This window comes from Eumetopias jubatus, unplaced genomic scaffold (assembly GCF_037043125.1).
Source record: "Eumetopias jubatus isolate StellerSeaLion01/CBP00866 unplaced genomic scaffold, mEumJub1_p1.0 scaffold_2, whole genome shotgun sequence".
In the NCBI taxonomy this organism is placed as follows: domain Eukaryota; kingdom Metazoa; phylum Chordata; class Mammalia; order Carnivora; family Otariidae; genus Eumetopias; species Eumetopias jubatus.
In genome coordinates, this window is record NW_028274808.1 from 183,523,493 (window position 1) to 183,541,982 (window position 18,490).

The 18,490-nt window shown below is 39.3% G+C and overlaps 1 protein-coding gene across 3 annotated transcripts in view; it reads left to right on the forward strand.

Annotated features, from left to right (window-relative positions):
• Positions 1-18,490, forward strand: part of PPARGC1A (PPARG coactivator 1 alpha) — a 299,724-nt gene that overhangs the window by 244,747 nt on the left and 36,487 nt on the right. For all 3 annotated transcript variants that reach the window (XM_028088353.2, XM_028088372.1, XM_028088362.2), the window contains exons 3-4: positions 15,821-16,015; positions 17,847-17,969. In XM_028088353.2, coding sequence (XP_027944154.1) covers positions 15,821-16,015; positions 17,847-17,969 — 318 coding nt within the window. The remainder of the gene's footprint in view (positions 1-15,820; positions 16,016-17,846; positions 17,970-18,490) is intronic.

Here is an 18,490-nt window from a genome sequence, read left to right on the forward strand (position 1 = left end):
GGTTTTTGAAAAGGAACATCTTTAGAGAACTAGCAGGAAATACTTACGTAGCGTTTCATGGTGCCCGTTATGCCCAGTACCTGGCTCACTCCTTCCCATGCTGCGGTGGGGCATCTGTCTCTGCTGGCCAGTTGATGCCTCTGGGGTCATCAGCCCCAAATGCCTCTCCAACGACATAGGCTTGCCTGAGACAAAATCAGAACATGAACCCCACTCTTCGAAGGCCAAAGCCCAAAAGAATTTGATCACTGCTTTGGAAATATTCACAGTGGACCTCAATAGGAATGGCAGCAAAACGAGAGGCCTTGGATTCATGTTTCAGAAATATTGAGCTGCCAGATGCTCTCTCAGGGGCAGATGCGAAGCCACGGATGCTCCATGGCACAGAACTATTTTCCTATCAATCGCGCAAGCCTGATGTTTTCATCTTATGCCTGGAGCTGAAAGGATCTACTGCAGGGCGACCCTTAGCTGATAGCATCAGATCTTTCACCTCTGAGCAGATTGCAGCTGGCTGACTTCATCCTGGCAAACAGACGTGGAACGTTTGTTTACAACCATTCATGTCACCTGGGACAATGAGGACTTCCAGAGAGAGCACCCTGGCCCTTGGTTCCTCCTTCCCTTCTGGGCTTTGCTAGAGTCTCAGGCAAACCGTCATTGTTCTTACGCAGGATGTTATGGTCTGCTTGATACTGTGTGTTGTGAGCGAGAAGTGCACTGAAGTGAAGGATGCAACTGTAGAAGTGTAGTACAAACTCGGTCGATATTGTTTGACTGACTTTATCTGAGATACGTGTATCTTTCTCGTGACATTTTTATATAATGCTTCCTCAAAGCACAGAGGTATTATGCTACATTGACTTCCAATTACCTTAGGGGATAGGTAGCCGGGGCAGGTGTCACTGCTGCCAATTTACAGATGAGGCAATTAAGGCCCATGAAAGCCAGGACCCCAACGCTGAGCAGACCTGGACTGACCTTGATGAATTTTCTCATCACACTTAAGCTTTTGCTCTGGTTCCTTTTATCCCACACCACACACGTTTTACATTTTTATATTTTTATGTTATAACCACAAAAAAGGCTCATTATAAAAAGATTAGGAAAATAATGGAATTAAAGTCCTCGGAAGCCTCCCTTCCTTGTAATACTTTGGAGTTCATTCTTTCAGATGTTTCCAGTATCCATGCATGGGTCGTGGGCTGCACAAGGGCTCCTTGCTAACTTTCTCGATTGATTTTATACTACTTAATGGGTATGTTTCACTTAAGTGACATACGTCTATGTCATCATTTTCATGGAGATCAAGTGTCATGGGGTGGGTTCTCCTGGATGTCTTCCTACATTAAACTCAAGCTTTCATAGCCTAGTCAGCCTATGGTCATGTCAATGAGGCTCTTGGTTGGTAGGTGTCCCTGCCATATGCCAAAGAGATCTATTTGCTGGACTTAGGAGTACTGACGGAGCCCTAGAGAAAGATATTGGCAGCTACTAACCAAGGGGTTCAAAGGTCAAAGCTCCCAGCTCCAAGTGGGTAATTGAGGCAGGGACCCAGGAAGGAAAGCCTGCATAGCAAAGGGGACAGACTCCATATGTGTTGGATGAAGATGGGGCATACACATTCTAACATTTTATGGAAGATGTGAGGGTTTCAGTGTTTCAGGCATCTCAGTGTGGGACAGTTGGTCTGCACTCATGGAAAAGCCGCCTCAGCTTCAGCTCATAAGATAGATCGTGGCAAATATTTTCACCTTCCCTCAAAGCCTCTACCATTCAGGTCTTTCATAGGAGTAAATCTCAGTCCTGGTTCCCATTAGAGTCCCACCAGGGGAGCTTCTAAAAATACTAACTCCATCCTCCAAACTGACTGATTTTATTGCTCTGGGCTGGGGTGGGAGTAGAGAGCAAGCATAAATACATATATTTTTAATGCTCACGTGATTTTAATATGTAGCCAAAACTGAGACTCCTGGCTTTATAGGCATCTTTCACTTTGTGTAAAAGAAGGTCAGCAGGAAACTGTTCTTTACATCAAGTTTTTATACCAAGAGCTACCTTTTCAATAGTTTAGAGATTTAAGTGTTTCTAAGTTATTCCAGTCCTTTTCTAAGAAAAAATACCTATGCTCTGCTTTCCTAAATAAGTCTGACTTTTTTTTTTAATAAATCTGATTTTTAAAAATATTTGGCTTTCCTTAAAGAAAAGTGGAATTCTTATTGTTTTATCCATTCACTTTTTCCTCCTATTTGTTTATTTTGTTTATGGTAATTTATTTCGTCTGTGTCTTTCCTGCTAGAATAAGCTTTGTGAGGGCAGGGATTTTAAATTACTTTGTTCGTTGCTAGATCCCCAGTGTCAAGAATACCTGGTACACAGTAGGTACTCAACAAATATTTGATATTTTTTGACAACAGTTCGACATGCAAATCATGATTCCTATTTTTAAGAAGTTTATGATCTATTGAGAAGCACAGACATGGAATTTCGTTGGGGCCCAGGATTTCTATAGAGGTCTGAACTGGGAACTTCCCATCTGCAATATTTTAAACAATGTTGAGGCCTAAAGAAGAAAAATGGCAAATGTATGAGAAAGATTCTTTGCTATTATTTGCTTTTATACTCCTGGGAAGCAACATGGCATTGTAGAAAGACTAGGGAGCCCAGAGGCCCCAAACAAATGTAGATGTAGATCAGTTAGGAATTGACCTTGAGAAAGTCTGTTTAACACTTTATCTGTCTTCTCATCTCCAAAATCATACAGTTGGTTGGGTTGACTCTTTTTGGCTCTCATTCTTCTGTATTTCAGTTACTACCTCCTATCATTATGTGAGCCTGTTGTTAAGTGATTTTTTCTCCTTTTATCGTCCTGTAACTCAAATTTTTATCCAGTTTCCTGGCTTGTACTTCTTTTGTCATTTCCCATGTTGTGACAGGCACGCATGCTTCTTTAACCCAGGTGTCAAGGTCACTTTAAAAAATGTCCCCTTGGGTGTTATTAGCCACTTTGTCTAACTGTGCGTGCTCACCACATAGGCACATAAATCACTGGTCATCATGAGGGATTCTGCATTTAGAACTGATTCAGTATAAAGTATTTAAAGATTCCTCCTGAGGGGTACACTCATTCTGGTATTAAGAGAAGCTCAGACTCTAAATCCTACGAGATTGCAGCCTTACTCAGATGCTTTGGAAACCGAAACCCATATGCAATACTTAGACACAAAGTCATGGAGACAGCTCATATTGTCTTCATCTGACAACCCACTACTCTGTTCAGAACACTTTAGTGGGAAATGAAAGTTGCTCGAGGAGTCAAAGACCCAGTCCCAGGCTCTAAAGGGCTCTGTTCTGCTGGTGGAAGGGCCCCACACGGCACAGAGGATTACCAGGAACCTCATTGATTCCCTTCACCCTAGATGGCCCCACAGAAAGGAGAGCCTTGCCTCTGAATAGCTTCTAACCACCTTGAGACAATTTTCTCCCATTTTAATGCTCTTGCCAGAACATTGCAGTAATCAGATCATTTGATGTCGCCCGAATCTTGGCGTCCCCAACCTTAATATACCATGTACATCCAGGTGTCAGGGATCTGCAGCTGCTTGGTCTGCACACATCTTGTGGTGCTAAGTGTTTATGAACAAATAGCACTGGCCTGTGTAATAGTGCCTTCTAAGCACTTCTTTGGGGCAGAAAATATACTATCTTATAGAGAATTTATTGGTTGTAATGGGAAATTGTTACAAAATGTCTTACAGAGTCAGCCTAAAAAACATACTTGTACCCGGGGTTAATACAATCTGCTAATTTGCCACAATAAAACTCTGTGTCATTTACAGTATAGGTCTTCTTTCTGACATCCTGGTGCTACTGTTCTGAGCGATCAGTGCTCATGCACAATGTGTGTTAGGTATTTTCAACATCACCTCCCTCCCAGATAGCTACCTCCTATCTATGTAAGCTATGAAAAACTAATGTCTTAACTCATTGCAAATTCTGACCTCGGAACCTTTGCACTTATTCCTTTTTCTGCCTAGAATATTTCTTTTTCAGATATTATGGCTTGCTACTTCAAATGCCGTCCATCAGTCTGTCTCTCTGTATATATAAACATACATACATATACATTATTGGATGTATATATTTTACTATCAAGTATGTGTATATATACACATATGTACACACATATATCTGTCCTCTCTGTTTTATACACACACACACACTCCAAATATGTCTCTCTGTCTCTTTTTCTTTCTCTCTCTCTCTCTCTATAATATTATATAATACATATAATAATATATACAATTAATATATACACACATGTATCTACACACATATATTCTATTCTTCGTCTCTATGTTTTATATATATATACATATATATATATATACACACACTCCAAATATATCCCTCTCTCTCTTTCTTTTTTCTCTCTCTTTCTAGTTATATAATGTTATGTAATATGTAAAAATATTATATGATATATACAACTAGTAATATTATTAATATATATAAACTACATTCTCTCTCTACGTATATACATTCCATGTATGCGATGTGTGTGTGTGTGTGTGTAATCTATATTCTTTCCCTGTGTATGTGTATGTATCCTATCTATTTAGCTATCTTCAGAAGGGGATCATTTGTTTATTATCTGCCATCCTCTCTCCACCAGAGTAAAATGTAAGTTCTTAGAAAACAGATTATAGCATATACTAGGCACTCAATAAATACGTGTAAGTAATAAAAATTTATGTACTTGGATACGCATACGTATACATGTATGCACATGAATATGCTATAGGTCTGCACGTGTGTGCATGAATGGAAGGTGTGTCAAATATAGATCTCATGGTTCAGCGTGGTATGGATCTCAGGTGATCACTGCAATAAACATGCAAACAGCTAGTGACTATGTCATATCGCATCTTTTAATTCCAACAAGTAACAGGTAGGCAGTGACCTTTATACAAATTGTAAGGATTTCTGAGCCTTCATGTACATAGTAATTTTGAAGCCACACTTAAAAGTCTCTATATTGTGTCAGCTTGTTGTACAGAATGGTCTTCCCTTTTCCCTTCATTTGTTCATATCCTATGCCAACCTTGAAGTCTGCTTAAATGTTCCCTCCACTATAGTATTTTCCCAATGGATCCATTTTTTGGTCTCACTTATTTTGAACTCAATCTAGTGCATAATGTCTATAATAAGGATAATATTAATAGTAGCAAGGATAAGTCCTTACTATATACCAAGCCCTGTTTTACATGGTTTCATGGATTTGCTCAAAATAGCCCTTCAGTGTAAGTCTTATTATTGTAACGCCCTTCTCAGATGTGAAATCTGAGACACAGAGAGGTTAAGTAACTTGCTGAAGGTTATGCACCTTTTAAGTGATGAACTCAGGATCCAAATGTAAGCAGTCTAACTTCAGAGTCTATATTTTGCCTCACCACCTCTTTCATAATACCATCGAACTTGTATAAGGCTTTTATGTACTTCTTGAGCTTTAAAAAACATCTTGAGAAGTCTAGGAATGTTTAAGAACTCTGTGAAAGTATATAGAGGAAAATCCTCAAGAATCATTTCGCATGTAGTCTATGTAATCAAATAGACTAAAAAACCAAAATGAACTTTTTGATGATGATGATGAGGGTGAGACAATGTTGAAAAAAGAGGAGAATGATTGGCAAGAAAAAGAGTGAAATGCCATCGGACTAATCAAAAAGAAATTTAGGGGGTAAATAACCAGTAAGTTGGAATCAACAAGGAAGCATAGACTATAAAACATCTAGGCACATAATGTAAGATATTGGAAATAAGCATTCACATAGAATAAATAAAAAATATGTTATTAATAACTATTAAGAGCTGCTAGAACTGCATGTGTTAGAAAGGATAAATCTAGCTTCCTTGGAATCCTAAATTCCAATCATAAATTGATCTATACACTACTCAACAGCCATAAAACAGCAAGTTGCCCAAACTTACATGATTCAGAATCACTTGGGGTGCTTATCAAAACTAAGAATCCTGGACTGCTCCTCTAGGACAATCATTCTCAGCTGGGGGCAGTTTTGCCTCCCAGCAAATATTTGGCAATTTCGGGAGACATTTTGAATTGTTTTGATAATCGGGGAGGTGCTCCTGGTATCAAATAGGCATAGGCTTGGGATGCTATGAAACATCCTGAAAGGCACAGGACGGCCCCTAACAACAAAGAATCATCTGGCCCAAAACGTCAAGAGTGTCAAAGTTGAAAAACCCTGATCTAGAGGTTTTGATTTAGTGGTCTGCGATAAGACCTAGAAATCTGTATTTCTATCCAGGGATCCGGGTTATTCTTATAAAAGCTTTAAGAGCTTGAAGACAGGCTTTGAGGTAGAGATAGGATATGAAGAAATGAAGGGAAATGGAAAGAACATTCTAACATAGGGGCAGATCACACCCAGTAGGACTAAAGAGAGGTTCCGTGGTGACACTGGGATGGCAATAAATACTGAGAGGCAATGTCAAAGCAATATCCTCATTCTACATGGAAGGCCAGCTCTGCTTCATGGGATGTAACTGCAGTTTCCCATCTTGGTTCTTAATTGTTGATAATTAACTCATTTCGTATCCTCTATTATGATTACAGATTAGACTAGCACACGCCCACTCTCATTTTTGTTCCATCGACTCATCCATAAAATTCCAACGTATAAGAAAAGGGAGTCAGGACAAGGTTTTATCAGATATATCTGGTTGGGTATCCAACTCTGCCTCTTATAAGCTGCATGAATTTAGGGCTAATCATAGGGTCAATGGTTGCTTTAATGAAATAGTGTGTGTAAGGAAATGAACTCAGCACTAGGCACATAGGAAGTACTCGGTAAAAGTCAGCTGTTACTTACTATTATCTTTTACTTAAATAACATTTATCTGTCATAATATTTATGAAACTATGTAAATGAACAGGAAAAAAAGTGAAGTTGAGGCTTAAGGTGATGATCGGTATCTTTATATCAATCTTAGCAACTGATTATTTTGTAGTCTGTTTTGATCTAAGAGGATTGAGAAAATCCTACTTCATAGAAACGAGTATTTGTAAATGGCTCCAGGTTTTAAGCTGCTCACCCTCACTTCTCAAGATATTTTTTTAAATCCCGAGACCAACATAAAATGATTCAACATGGCAAGTTAATGCAGTGGTGGTCTCCACTGTGCTTACGATAAGAGAAATAACACAGTTGAGTGTGCACATTGCTTTCTAAAAACAAATTAGTTATATTGGCATATGAGCTCAATTATATAAATGCGTAAAATATATCATATACTATAGTGTTTACTATCAGTCCTTACAACACTTCTGCTATGGCCATGGTTCCGTGGCACACAGTTTGAAAAAGCCTCTGGCTGAGACTATATACTCCCAGTTTATCGATGAGTGTGTTATGCAGTATGGAATACAGAAGCTCCCTCTAGTCCAGATAGATTGCATCAATTGTTTTCTCTTGATTAGCGAGCCTGATGCTTCTGCATGGACAGAGAGTAAGTTGGTCTGGCATGATTTTCTTTTCACAAATCATCTCGGCTCTTTGGAAATTTTTGCAAATTAATTGCTTGATGATTCATGCCCATATCCTCCCAAACACCCAAGCTGGGGTGAATTAATCCCTGCATTTATAAGACCCATGTCAACCTCTTCCTTTACAAAAGATGTACGTTACGTTGACTCAGTGCTTTGGGGGCTTATTTCAGAATCAGCCCCTCTGTGGTTCTGTTCGAATTTCCTTCTCTCCCACTAAGAATATATTGGCTGTTTGCCTGGCCTATCAGCTGATGCAAGCTAATTTGGAATTACAGCCTAGGATAAATGTTATTAATTGGGTGGGCATGGAAAAAGGTGGGAATTTCAGAGCAAACAACAACAGGAGAATGAAAAGTCACATTATATTTTTAGGATTGGCTCAACATTTCAGATGTTATTCTTACTCATTTTTAATAAGCATCTACTGTATGCCAAGTGCCTTAATAGTGATCCAACAGGCCTTACAGTGCCTCTGTTTTAGATAGGCCATGAATGAGATTAAGTCAGTAAAATATATATTGAGTTATAGAAATAAGTGCCAAAAGGAAAAATAAACTAGGGTAATGGATATAATGTTTGGAGTGGTTGGGAAGGTCTCACTGAGAAGGTGACTTTTGAGTAAATGAAGGGATGAAGGGACAAGCCATGTGGCCATCTGGCAGAAGAGCCTTCTAGTAAGGGGAAACAGCAGGTGCAAAGGCCTTGGGGCAGGAGAATGCCTGGCATTTTTGTGGAGTAGTGATGAAGTCAGAGTGGTTGGAGAGGATTCAGGCAGATAAATGGGGGCACTGACAGGGTCAGATGATGTAGGTCTAATATAGGGCAACCAACCATACATCTCAGACCATGATCGTCTGCATTCACCCAAGTGATTGAGTATTTACATTCTCAGAAATTTCTGGCTTGGATGATCAATTATGTGGTGATCCTAGGCTAGTAGGTCACTCTGAGGATTTTTGACTTTGAGAGACATGAGAAGCCATGGAGGCCTGGGTCATAAGAGGGGCAAGGTATGACTTAGGTTTTATCAGGATCCTTTAGTCCTCTGTGTTGAGAATGGACAATTGGGATGGGGAGGCAAGTGGTGAGTGTGAAAGCAGAGGAACCAGGTAGGAACCTACAAGATTATCATTCGGGCATGTGCACTGCAGCCAGAGTCGAGTCATTTTAGTCGAGGCTACATAAATAGCTAGTGGTGCAGATGGGACTTGGGACAATTTTCCTGACTTTCAGTCTGTTGTCCTTTACACAGGGCCCAGCTGCTCTCTTAGTTCAAACCTGAGAACAAACAGAATGCCAGGCTGGATCTTTAGAGGTCCATTAAGCCTCCTGTTTGGTGGCTCAACTTGGTTGCTTCCTCGTCATGTTGTGAAAAGTGGACACGAGACATCTCCCTTCCCCCACCCCCTACCCGCTCCCCCTGAAATAGCTTGTTTTGAAGTATCAACCGAAATTTTCTTAAGCCTTTCTCTTGAACATCTGTATTTATGCTCTTGGCTCATGTAACCTCTTCAGAATAATGAATTCTGCATGTTCAGTGCATGCTTATTAGCTCATGAGTGTGTGATGTAAGCTAGTAAGTTTGAATGGAGCCTAATACAAATGTGAACACATATTTTGTGCCTACTTAAATAGGAGCATAAATATTAACAAAAATTAAATGGACTCCCACAGGTGTAAATATATCTATGGAGGGAGTCCTTCAGTTTTGCTTGTATTTATTTCCACTTGATTCTTGGTTTATTTTATTGTCCCAAGAATTGTCTTCAGGTTTTGACCATTGCTTTCCTCAGTTGGAGTGGATAATTGGGAGGAAGAATCCATGTGCTGATGATACACATAGTGAACTGCAATGAAATATATGAGAATATACCTAAGAGATGAAATGCGCATGGACATAGATTCTGTTTTACATATGTGTACTTGGGATGCAAACTTGTGTGTGTTGGAGCATGGTATAGGTAGACACGCTTACATACATGTTATTTTAAGTAGCCTCATTGTCCATGGAGAGTTACCCAAACAGTGAAATTAAAATCTGTGTTCTTCCTACTAACTACTCTAGCAGTACAAACTTAAATTCCAGCAACTTTGGCATCCAACAGAGTAAATACAGGGTCACATAATGTGCTTATCTCTCCTGGGAATGAAAGAGGGCAATAAGCTAATTCTCAGGGCATCTGTAAGAAGTGAATAGATACAGAAGTATTTTTCATAAGAAATGTGTGATGTAATGCAAAGTCCTTATTGTCTTGGTTATTTTTCTGCTGCACATATATGCTTGAAACTTCTTATGTCATTTTTTTCATGTCTTCAAGTATCCATCCCATTTTCAAAGCCATCCCATAAACAGAGAGTTAGTGGGTCATGTTAGGGCCTTCTCTTCCTCTTCTTCTTTTTTTTTTTTTTAAAGATTTTATTTATTTGACAGAGAGAGACACAGCAAGAGGGGGAACACAAACTGGAGGAGCGGGAGAGGGAGAAGCAGGCTTCCCGCGGAGCAGGGAGCCCGATGCGGGGCTCGATCCCAGCACCCTGGGACCATGACCTGAGCCGAAGGCAGACGCTTAACACCTGAGCCACCCAGGCGCCCCAGGGCCTTCTCTTCTTGAATGGGGCAGGAGTTAGCAAACTTTAAGAAGTGCCACATGGGGAATCTGCCCATTTTCTGTTGGATTGTGAGAAGGTGCTCAGACATGCTGTTGGTCCATACCTGGGTATAAGAGAAGCAAGGAAAAGCATATTGGATTGTAAAGCATTTGAGGAAGGAAAGAGAAGAAGAAAAAGAGAAAAAAAAGAGAAAGAGAGTTGTTTGAGAGTGAGTATTCAAAATATTAACATCTCCAGCAAAGGCTTAGACCCCTCAGAGTGGACATGTATAATATGCTGTCGATGAGGTGATATCTTTCCTGATTAAAATGCTTTAAAGAAAAAAGCTAATAACCTCAAATTCTATTTCAGTGGTCTAGTCTGAATTGTTATTTTTTTTGTTTCATTTCAAAAATTATTTTTAAAATTTTAGGTCAGCTTCTTGCAAATCTTGAATCAAACTTTATACATTAAAACCAAAATTTATACATGAAAAGTTTTTTGCCTTTTTGTGCATGAACAAAAGATACAGAACTTTATGTGTAAAGATCCAGGAAAGGGACTCCTATGGTCAACCGTATTTCTTCTTTGAACCCCACAATCTATCATAAAAGTCACTTTCTCATTTATTTATTTCAACTTCTGGTTGGACTCCAGTGGGAGAAATAATCCAAAATAGTGGATAATCCAAAAATGTCATTTATATTTGGCTTCAGAATGCAATACCAGATGTTACTCTAGCAGATTTCCCTTCCTAATTAGGCCTCACTTAAAGTAGGAGTTAATTTTGTCTTCATTAGCTGCTTCCAAATCAGCAAGATGGGGCAAGTAGGAAGCCCAAGGCATGCTGGGTATTTGGGAGGAAGCTGGACCATTGCTAAAAGTCGGCGGTAGATCACCCTTTCAAATATGGGCAATCAAGACAATGGGCATATACACTGGAAATGTTTATTGAGCCTCATCTTGAAGGATTCTCAGGCTTTCGTCCATTCTTTTTTTTCCTGCCTATTAACCATGAATGCAGAAAAATTCTGTCCTAGGAATTAGGCAGATAATAACCTGAATTTGTATATAGAAAAAAATAGAGGCTCACAGAGGTTAAGTGACCTCTCACATAGACTGATCTCTGAGTAAACAGTACCTAAGATACTGAAACTGATTAATGAATGATAAGAAGACCCCACTGTTTCCTTCTTATTGATGATTTGAATAATGAGGAAGCAGGAATTCTCCTGGCCTAATTCGCATTAAGAGAGCTAAGATAATGAAGCTGTGATTAAATGGCTATTAAACTATTTTTATCAAACAGAGATCAAGCGAGTGTGAGAATCTGGGGACGCAGAGTGTAATTGCAATTCTACAAGATGTGGAAAAAATTACTATCATAAGCAGGGCATGGTCCTTCCATAATAGCCTGCATTTAAAAATCTTTGGGATACCACATGCCGGTTTCACTTTGCAGTTCTCCCGTCAGGTGTCCAGTAACATCCTGGAGTCCCTCATTTCCTCCTTAATTTAGTAGATTTATTCCCTCTCTATGCACTTGGGTGAGCTCAATGCACTGTTGGCCCCACCATGTGTAATCAGTTGGAAGATCCTTTTGCCAACTGCTCACAAGGGAAGAAGGCCCAGATATTATGTCCTGGACACCAAATTTCAAATTTGAGGTGACTCTGAGGACCCGAAGATGCAGAATCTGCCTTCCTTTAACTGTGCCCTTTGAATTATATCACACTTAGGGCAGGTCAGATAGGGACCCAGCAGTCCCAACGAGCAGTAATGAACCAAGTGTTCTGAACTATCGTTTGTTAATGACAGAGCATTGCTTTGGAATTGCTGCCTGTTCTGAATTTTGGGTTGTTAGTATACATGTACGTGTATCACCTGTCAGTGAAAATTCTTTACAACGTGAGTATCTGTGGAATGGGCTTCTTTACTCCAGGAGCACCCTCCGAGAATGAGCGTGACTGCCACACGAACCTGTATTTCGGTGGGAAGGAGAGCAGCAGTCTTGCCTTGCGTAAGGAGAGCCCAGAGTGGACGCCCAGCATGGCTAGAGCAGCTTGAGAGTCGCAGAGGTCCCCTGTGGAAATGCCTGTTGGCCTGTTCCCTACCTTTCTTTCCCTCTCTGCCACCACCTGCAACACTGAGCTCAGCTGTGTAGCTTTAGATCACTACCTAACTGGTGACCTGCTTTCTCTTTTTCACCTCTCTGCTCTTCTTTTCTTAACTTATATGGAGCTAATAAGTATATTTTTGTAAAAACAGTAATTTTGAACAATTAGAAAGCGGTGTCAGAGCAGAGTCTTTGAAAGGTTATTTTGCAAAGTCATTTTACTGCCTGATGTATTTCCATGGCCCGTCACCTGTGAACAGACATGTGTTGGTAGGCCAGAGTGCTTCATCTGCTGTGACTTTGATTTATTTGCTCTGTAAATTGGGACTGAAGCAATAATGGGAAGTGACATTAATTGTTTACCCGAGTCCTTTTTGTCACATCCATTGCCTTCTCTGGAGTGTTTGATTGTTGAAACTCATGCTAAACTAATTGGAATTGCCACAGTGAGGAGCAATGTCCACTCAACTTTACATACAGGACTATCTGTTGAGCTTCAGAACAAAAATGTCATCGGGAAATATCTTAAATTGTTCCCCAGTCTTCTACAATTAGACAAAACACAGAATTTGAAATAACATTCTTTCCTTCCATAATTCAAGAGCAACTTTACTAAAATAAATGGTCTCTGAGCCCCTCACTGAGTCAGCCACATTTCTGATGAACATGGGCTCTAAATAAGGATTACAGCCCTACTGGTCTGTCCTGGTTGAATAGCAGCCTACCCTACCACATACCCCATCACACACACACACACACACACACACACACACACACACACACACACACACACACACACACTGTCTGCCAATCTTCTATCCCACAACCCTCCCTCCCATTGTGGTTCCAGTAGAGAGAATTTAAATAGCTGTGGTTTAATCAGATCTTGTAAATTAATTATGACATTATCAGGCTCCAATATTTCTGCCATTGTTTTTGATGTACATTCACCCGGGCTTATTAAAGAAATTGGAGAAAACTAGTTAATTTAAGTGTTCTTTGTCATTCTGACTTGATTGGAATTATTGTAGTTTGTTTACACTAGGGATAGAACTAAGGCGCTATTGTATTATGTGATTGAAAGCAAATAGAGGCTTGTAGTGTTGCTGGAAAGCCAAATACAAAATTTAAATCGGAGTAAACAAAATTACTCATTTATTGGTAAACATTCTGAACTGTTTTTCTTGAGCTATTTTTGAACTTCAGTGAAATAAGCCTTTCTGAAAACTGGGATACCTGGAAAAAAAGTCCAAGTTACTGAAACCGTGCGTGCGTGCGTGCGTGTGTGCGTGCGTGTGTGCGTGTGTGTGTCCTTGAGAGATCTTCAAAGATTATTTTTATTAGATACTATGGATATATTTACATTAATGTAAATCTCATGATTTTGGATGATTAAAATAATATGTATTTAATTTAAATATAATTTCTATTTAGGACAGATGAATAACCTGAATTTGGTTTTTCGTATGTTGGGGGGAATCTGAGTTGAAAGCGGAGAGATTGGAATCTTTGGACGCTAGATTATGATCCTGGGCAGAAAATAAGTGAAAATCATTTCAGTATATTTATTATTCAGATTACATGGGCCGATCCAGGAGAATTGAGGCTGGGTGGTATGCTCAATAATGATTTGTTATTAAATCAAGCAGTTTGATTTTTAAAGAATCAGTCAGTTTCTGGAAGAATGGTGCCATTTTGAAGTTAACATTTCACTCCCCCCCATTAGGATTTACCTCCTGCAGTGGAGTCCTCAAACTCAGAAAGTTGTCATTCCATCCCGTGTGCCCAAAACCACTTGACTCACAATGTGAAGTCCAGGGGCATTTGGGAGACACATTATGCAAAGGTAAGAAATGCTAGGAAAGTCTACCATGAGTACAAATGGCTCTTTTTGGCCTCTCAAATCCAAAAGAGAAAGAAGTCTGTAATTTTACTCCTGGATGGGGACTCATCAGTAAAGAGGGAAAACAATTTTTATGTGAAAAATAGAATGTATACGTGATAAAGGCCTGCCTAATTTCTCTAGTAATACAATTTGATTTTCTGATTAGCTGTCTTATTCTGTGATTCTTGTAATTTTGTCAGGTCAATTAACTGGAGTTCAGTGCTAGAGAGAAAGGACGTGTGGGCACTGCTGGCTTCATTAGATGTCAGCAGTTTAGGTGCATTTTGTAATAGAATCTGTGTGGGATAATTTAGCCGATATTGTTAATGTCATAGCATACAGAACTTTAAAAAAAAAAAAGATTTATGAAGCAGGTCAAATTGGACAAACAATGTGAAATGCTAACAGAAGGAAGAGAAAGTGATCTGCACAACATATATTCTAGGCAGTAAATGCAGATCGATGAATTATTCAGCAAGTAATCAATGACCACACTGTGTGCCTAGCATTGGCACTGGTTGTCCAGGTGATGGGAATATAGCACATTTCCCTATAAACAGGGTATATAAGCTGGTACAGAGTACTGAAATAACTGTTATCTTTTATAATAAATTATTCACAGGTTCTTTCCTTCCACTGGAGGGTTTTTAGAGGGCAGAGGTCCATCTTTTTCTTTCTATCTCTAACACCAAACATGTCCCTGCTATAGTAGGTATGCAGATATGTTTATGGAATGAATACCTGAAGATTAACTTTCCAAGGGTGTACGGATGTGAATGATTGTGGGAGTTGCGGAAACAAGTTAGAATATGTTCGCAGGAGCCCCCATTCCAAGTAATGCCACACTAGAATCGTACCCTGGCCACAAGAAACGACTGCATTGAAGAGACATGACAAAGTAAGACTCTACTTAATGACAGACCAGATAAAGAGGACTCAAGATAGTTCTAGAGTTTGGGTCTGAAGAATTGTTACCCAAACTCAGGAAGTCAAGGGAAATAGCAGTTTTGTTGTGAAAGATCCTAAGTTTGGGTTTTGGAGGATGAGGGAGCTATTATCAGGTAGAAATGTCCAGTGGGCAGTTCTAGATTTATGACTAAAGTTGGGAGAGATGTCAGGGAGGGAAATAAATGGCTGTGGAGTGTTCGGTGATGAGATTATAATGGTATGGTTTGTCTCCATATAGTTTCAGTTTCTGGTGCTGTTCAAACAGAGGGTTATCTAAACATTTCGGCTGCACAGGAGATTGAAACACTATATCTGAAGATGAAATAGATGATGGTGAAAATTCTCTCAAGTTCTAAGATTCTCTAGACCTTCTCCTTTAGTTAGGGAAAGAAGACACACCCATGGGGAAAGCAACTGCAAACAAGACAGCATCATATACGGCCGTAATACGCACCGACATCATAAATTGCCAACTTGGACAGCTCAGCCATCAGAGATTGGTACTGAGAGGTATCAGTTCATTGTGTGATTCAGACCAAAAGTGAATTTGGAGTTTGAAGAAGACATGATCTTTTGTGTTCCAGTGTGAGCATTCAAAATTTCACATACGGTTGACTCATTTGGATAAACATGACCCGTCCACGCTGATTGATGGTGTTACCTGTTCCCCAATGTCAACTCACTCACGTCGTCTATTTTTCTGTTTCTGCAGAAGATAGATGAAGAGAACGAGGCAAACTTGCTAGCAGTCCTCACAGAAACACTGGACAGTCTCCCTGTGGATGAAGACGGATTGCCCTCATTTGATGCGCTGACAGATGGAGATGTGACCACTGAGAATGAGGCTAGTCCTTCCTCCATGCCTGACGGCACCCCACCGCCTCAGGAGGCAGAAGAGCCATCTCTAGTAAGAACCCTTCCTACTGTTTAACAGGAATTGGAGTTGCCTCTGGCTACCCGCTGCATGGGTATGATGTAGTAACAATAAGGTCTGGATTTTTAATTTAGACTGATGCCAAAAACAAGTCCCGAGCAGACTCAGAGTTGCAAATTCTGTGATTCTGTGTTTAAAAATGTTGGTAATAACAGTCTTCATGTGGTCTTACTACGGTTTTAACTTTTGCTATGTTTGTGTGTGTATTTTTATTTCTTAGCATTATTTATGTTCATGGTAGAAGCTTCGAAAACGTAGACAACCCAAAAAGAATAGACCAAAAATTCACCTGTAAAATCAAATAATCTCTGATGGAAAAAAAAATTGAAATCTCCTCTTGTTTTAAGATACATCATCATGTTTGTGAATTTGAAATATATGCATAATGGTTCATGTTACATATTATTTTATTGTTTGGAGATGTCCTGGTTCATTGAGAGATTTCTTGTGGCTGGATATTTAGTCTTTTTCCTATTTTTCACCATCATAAATTATATAATAATTGACACATTTATAGTTTTATTCTTATGCCTACGATTCTAGAAATAAAAGGCCGATCAAGGGATATGCAATATTTTAAGGTTTTGGATCCATAATTCTTATGAAGATTGAAAAATAGTAGCACATTTGCAACCTAAGTTCCCTAAATTTATGGGAGGCAATGAAGAGTGAGTTTGTTGGCAATGAAGAGTAAATTTTCTTTTTGATGCAGTGCTTGCCCAGAATTTTATTAGTTCTAAGACACAGTTTACCTTCTCATCTATGGTGGCCATTTGTCATTTGCCATAAATCTGATGTAAGACTATACTATGTAAATTATGGAATGCTATCCTCCAAACTTTAATAATGTTCCTTGGCTTGCCATTTAGAGGTTGTTTCTCTCCCTTCTCTAAGTTTTTTAAATGTTAAAAGGATTCCATGTAAACATATGGAGACTCTGCTTGTACTGCTGTTCATTTAGAGATTTCTGGTTTAGAAGAAACTACCTCATAAGTAATTGCTACCCTCCCCCCACCCCCACCATTTTTCCATTTGCTGTTGGCTTTGCTGTCTGGTACTTTGATGTCTTTACATTGATACCAGAGGATTTTCATCCACATAGTTGGTTCACCTGGGAGGGGTTGTTGACTCAACGTCATACTGCCTGTCCGAGCAGGGAGGTCCTAGAAGGCCAGCAAGTCAGATGAAGAAACAGAGGTCAAGAAACAGTAAATGCTTTGCCTGAGGCAGAATCACATCTCCTGACTCTATTTACTTACAAGTCTTTTTCAGTGATAGCCACTCTTTTATCATAAATACCCTTTGAATCAGTAAAGTGAAACTGGATTGTAAAATATCATTCAAAGCATTACAGAATCTTTTATTTATTTTCACTTGATTCATTTGGGTTATTGAGGGGAAAATGTCCTATATTCTGTCCCCAACCCCCAATTCCTCATTTAGCAGTGCAACTTTTCTCAGCTAGTAGGTATTTGGAAATCCTTTTAGGAGGATCCTTTTTGTCTTATTTTATCCAAAAAAAAAAAAAAAAAAAGAAAAGAAAAGAAAATCAAGGTAGACAATACTGAGTATCACATGTAGGGAAAAGAATACTTTCACAATTGGTAGTGTAATGCCGAATTTTTTCTTACTTTTTAAAAATGCATTTCCTTTAGCACTATTGTGCCTTGGTGTGACTATAATTAAAGAGTGAGAGAATTAATTTTTATAATTAATTAATATTAAGTTTGAAATTTCAGTACCTTATTCTAATGCCTACAGGATGCATAACCTTTCTCGCTTTTCCCCTCTCATATATTTCTAGCTTAAGAAGCTCTTACTGGCACCAGCCAACACTCAGCTAAGTTATAATGAATGCAGTGCTCTCAGTACCCAGAACCATGCAAACCATAATCACAGGATCAGAACAAACCCTGCAGTTGTTAAGGTACAATGCAAACTTTTTTAATATAGGAGGGCAAGTAACAAAGGATTTTGCTTGAAGCAGTAAAACAAAAGATAGGTTTATTTCTATGCATTCAGCTGGGATCCTGCAGTTGCTTTATAATGTGAAACAATATGAAATGGGTTTCCAAAAGCAGCGCTCCAGCTACATTAAACTAGAAAGAGTTCATTGATGCTCTGTCTTTGGATGATTGGAATGGAAGTCCCACCGTCTGTCACTCCTTGCCCACTTTATTAATACACGCAGCAATGTGGGTTACAATAAAATTTGCTGCTAGGCTGGTATTATCTATGAGTGACTTTAAGATGCAGGATTGCCGTTTCTCCAGCTGTCTAACCTGAGAAAGATTGCTCTGGAATCACCGCAAAAGATCTATCTCTGCCATTAATTGGATAGAATGCTGGCAATGACATAATTCGGTTAGCGGGCTGTATTAAACAATGTTTGTCTTGCCATTCACTGTGAGTGAAAACGGAGCGTTAGGGGGTACTTAAGAGAATTGT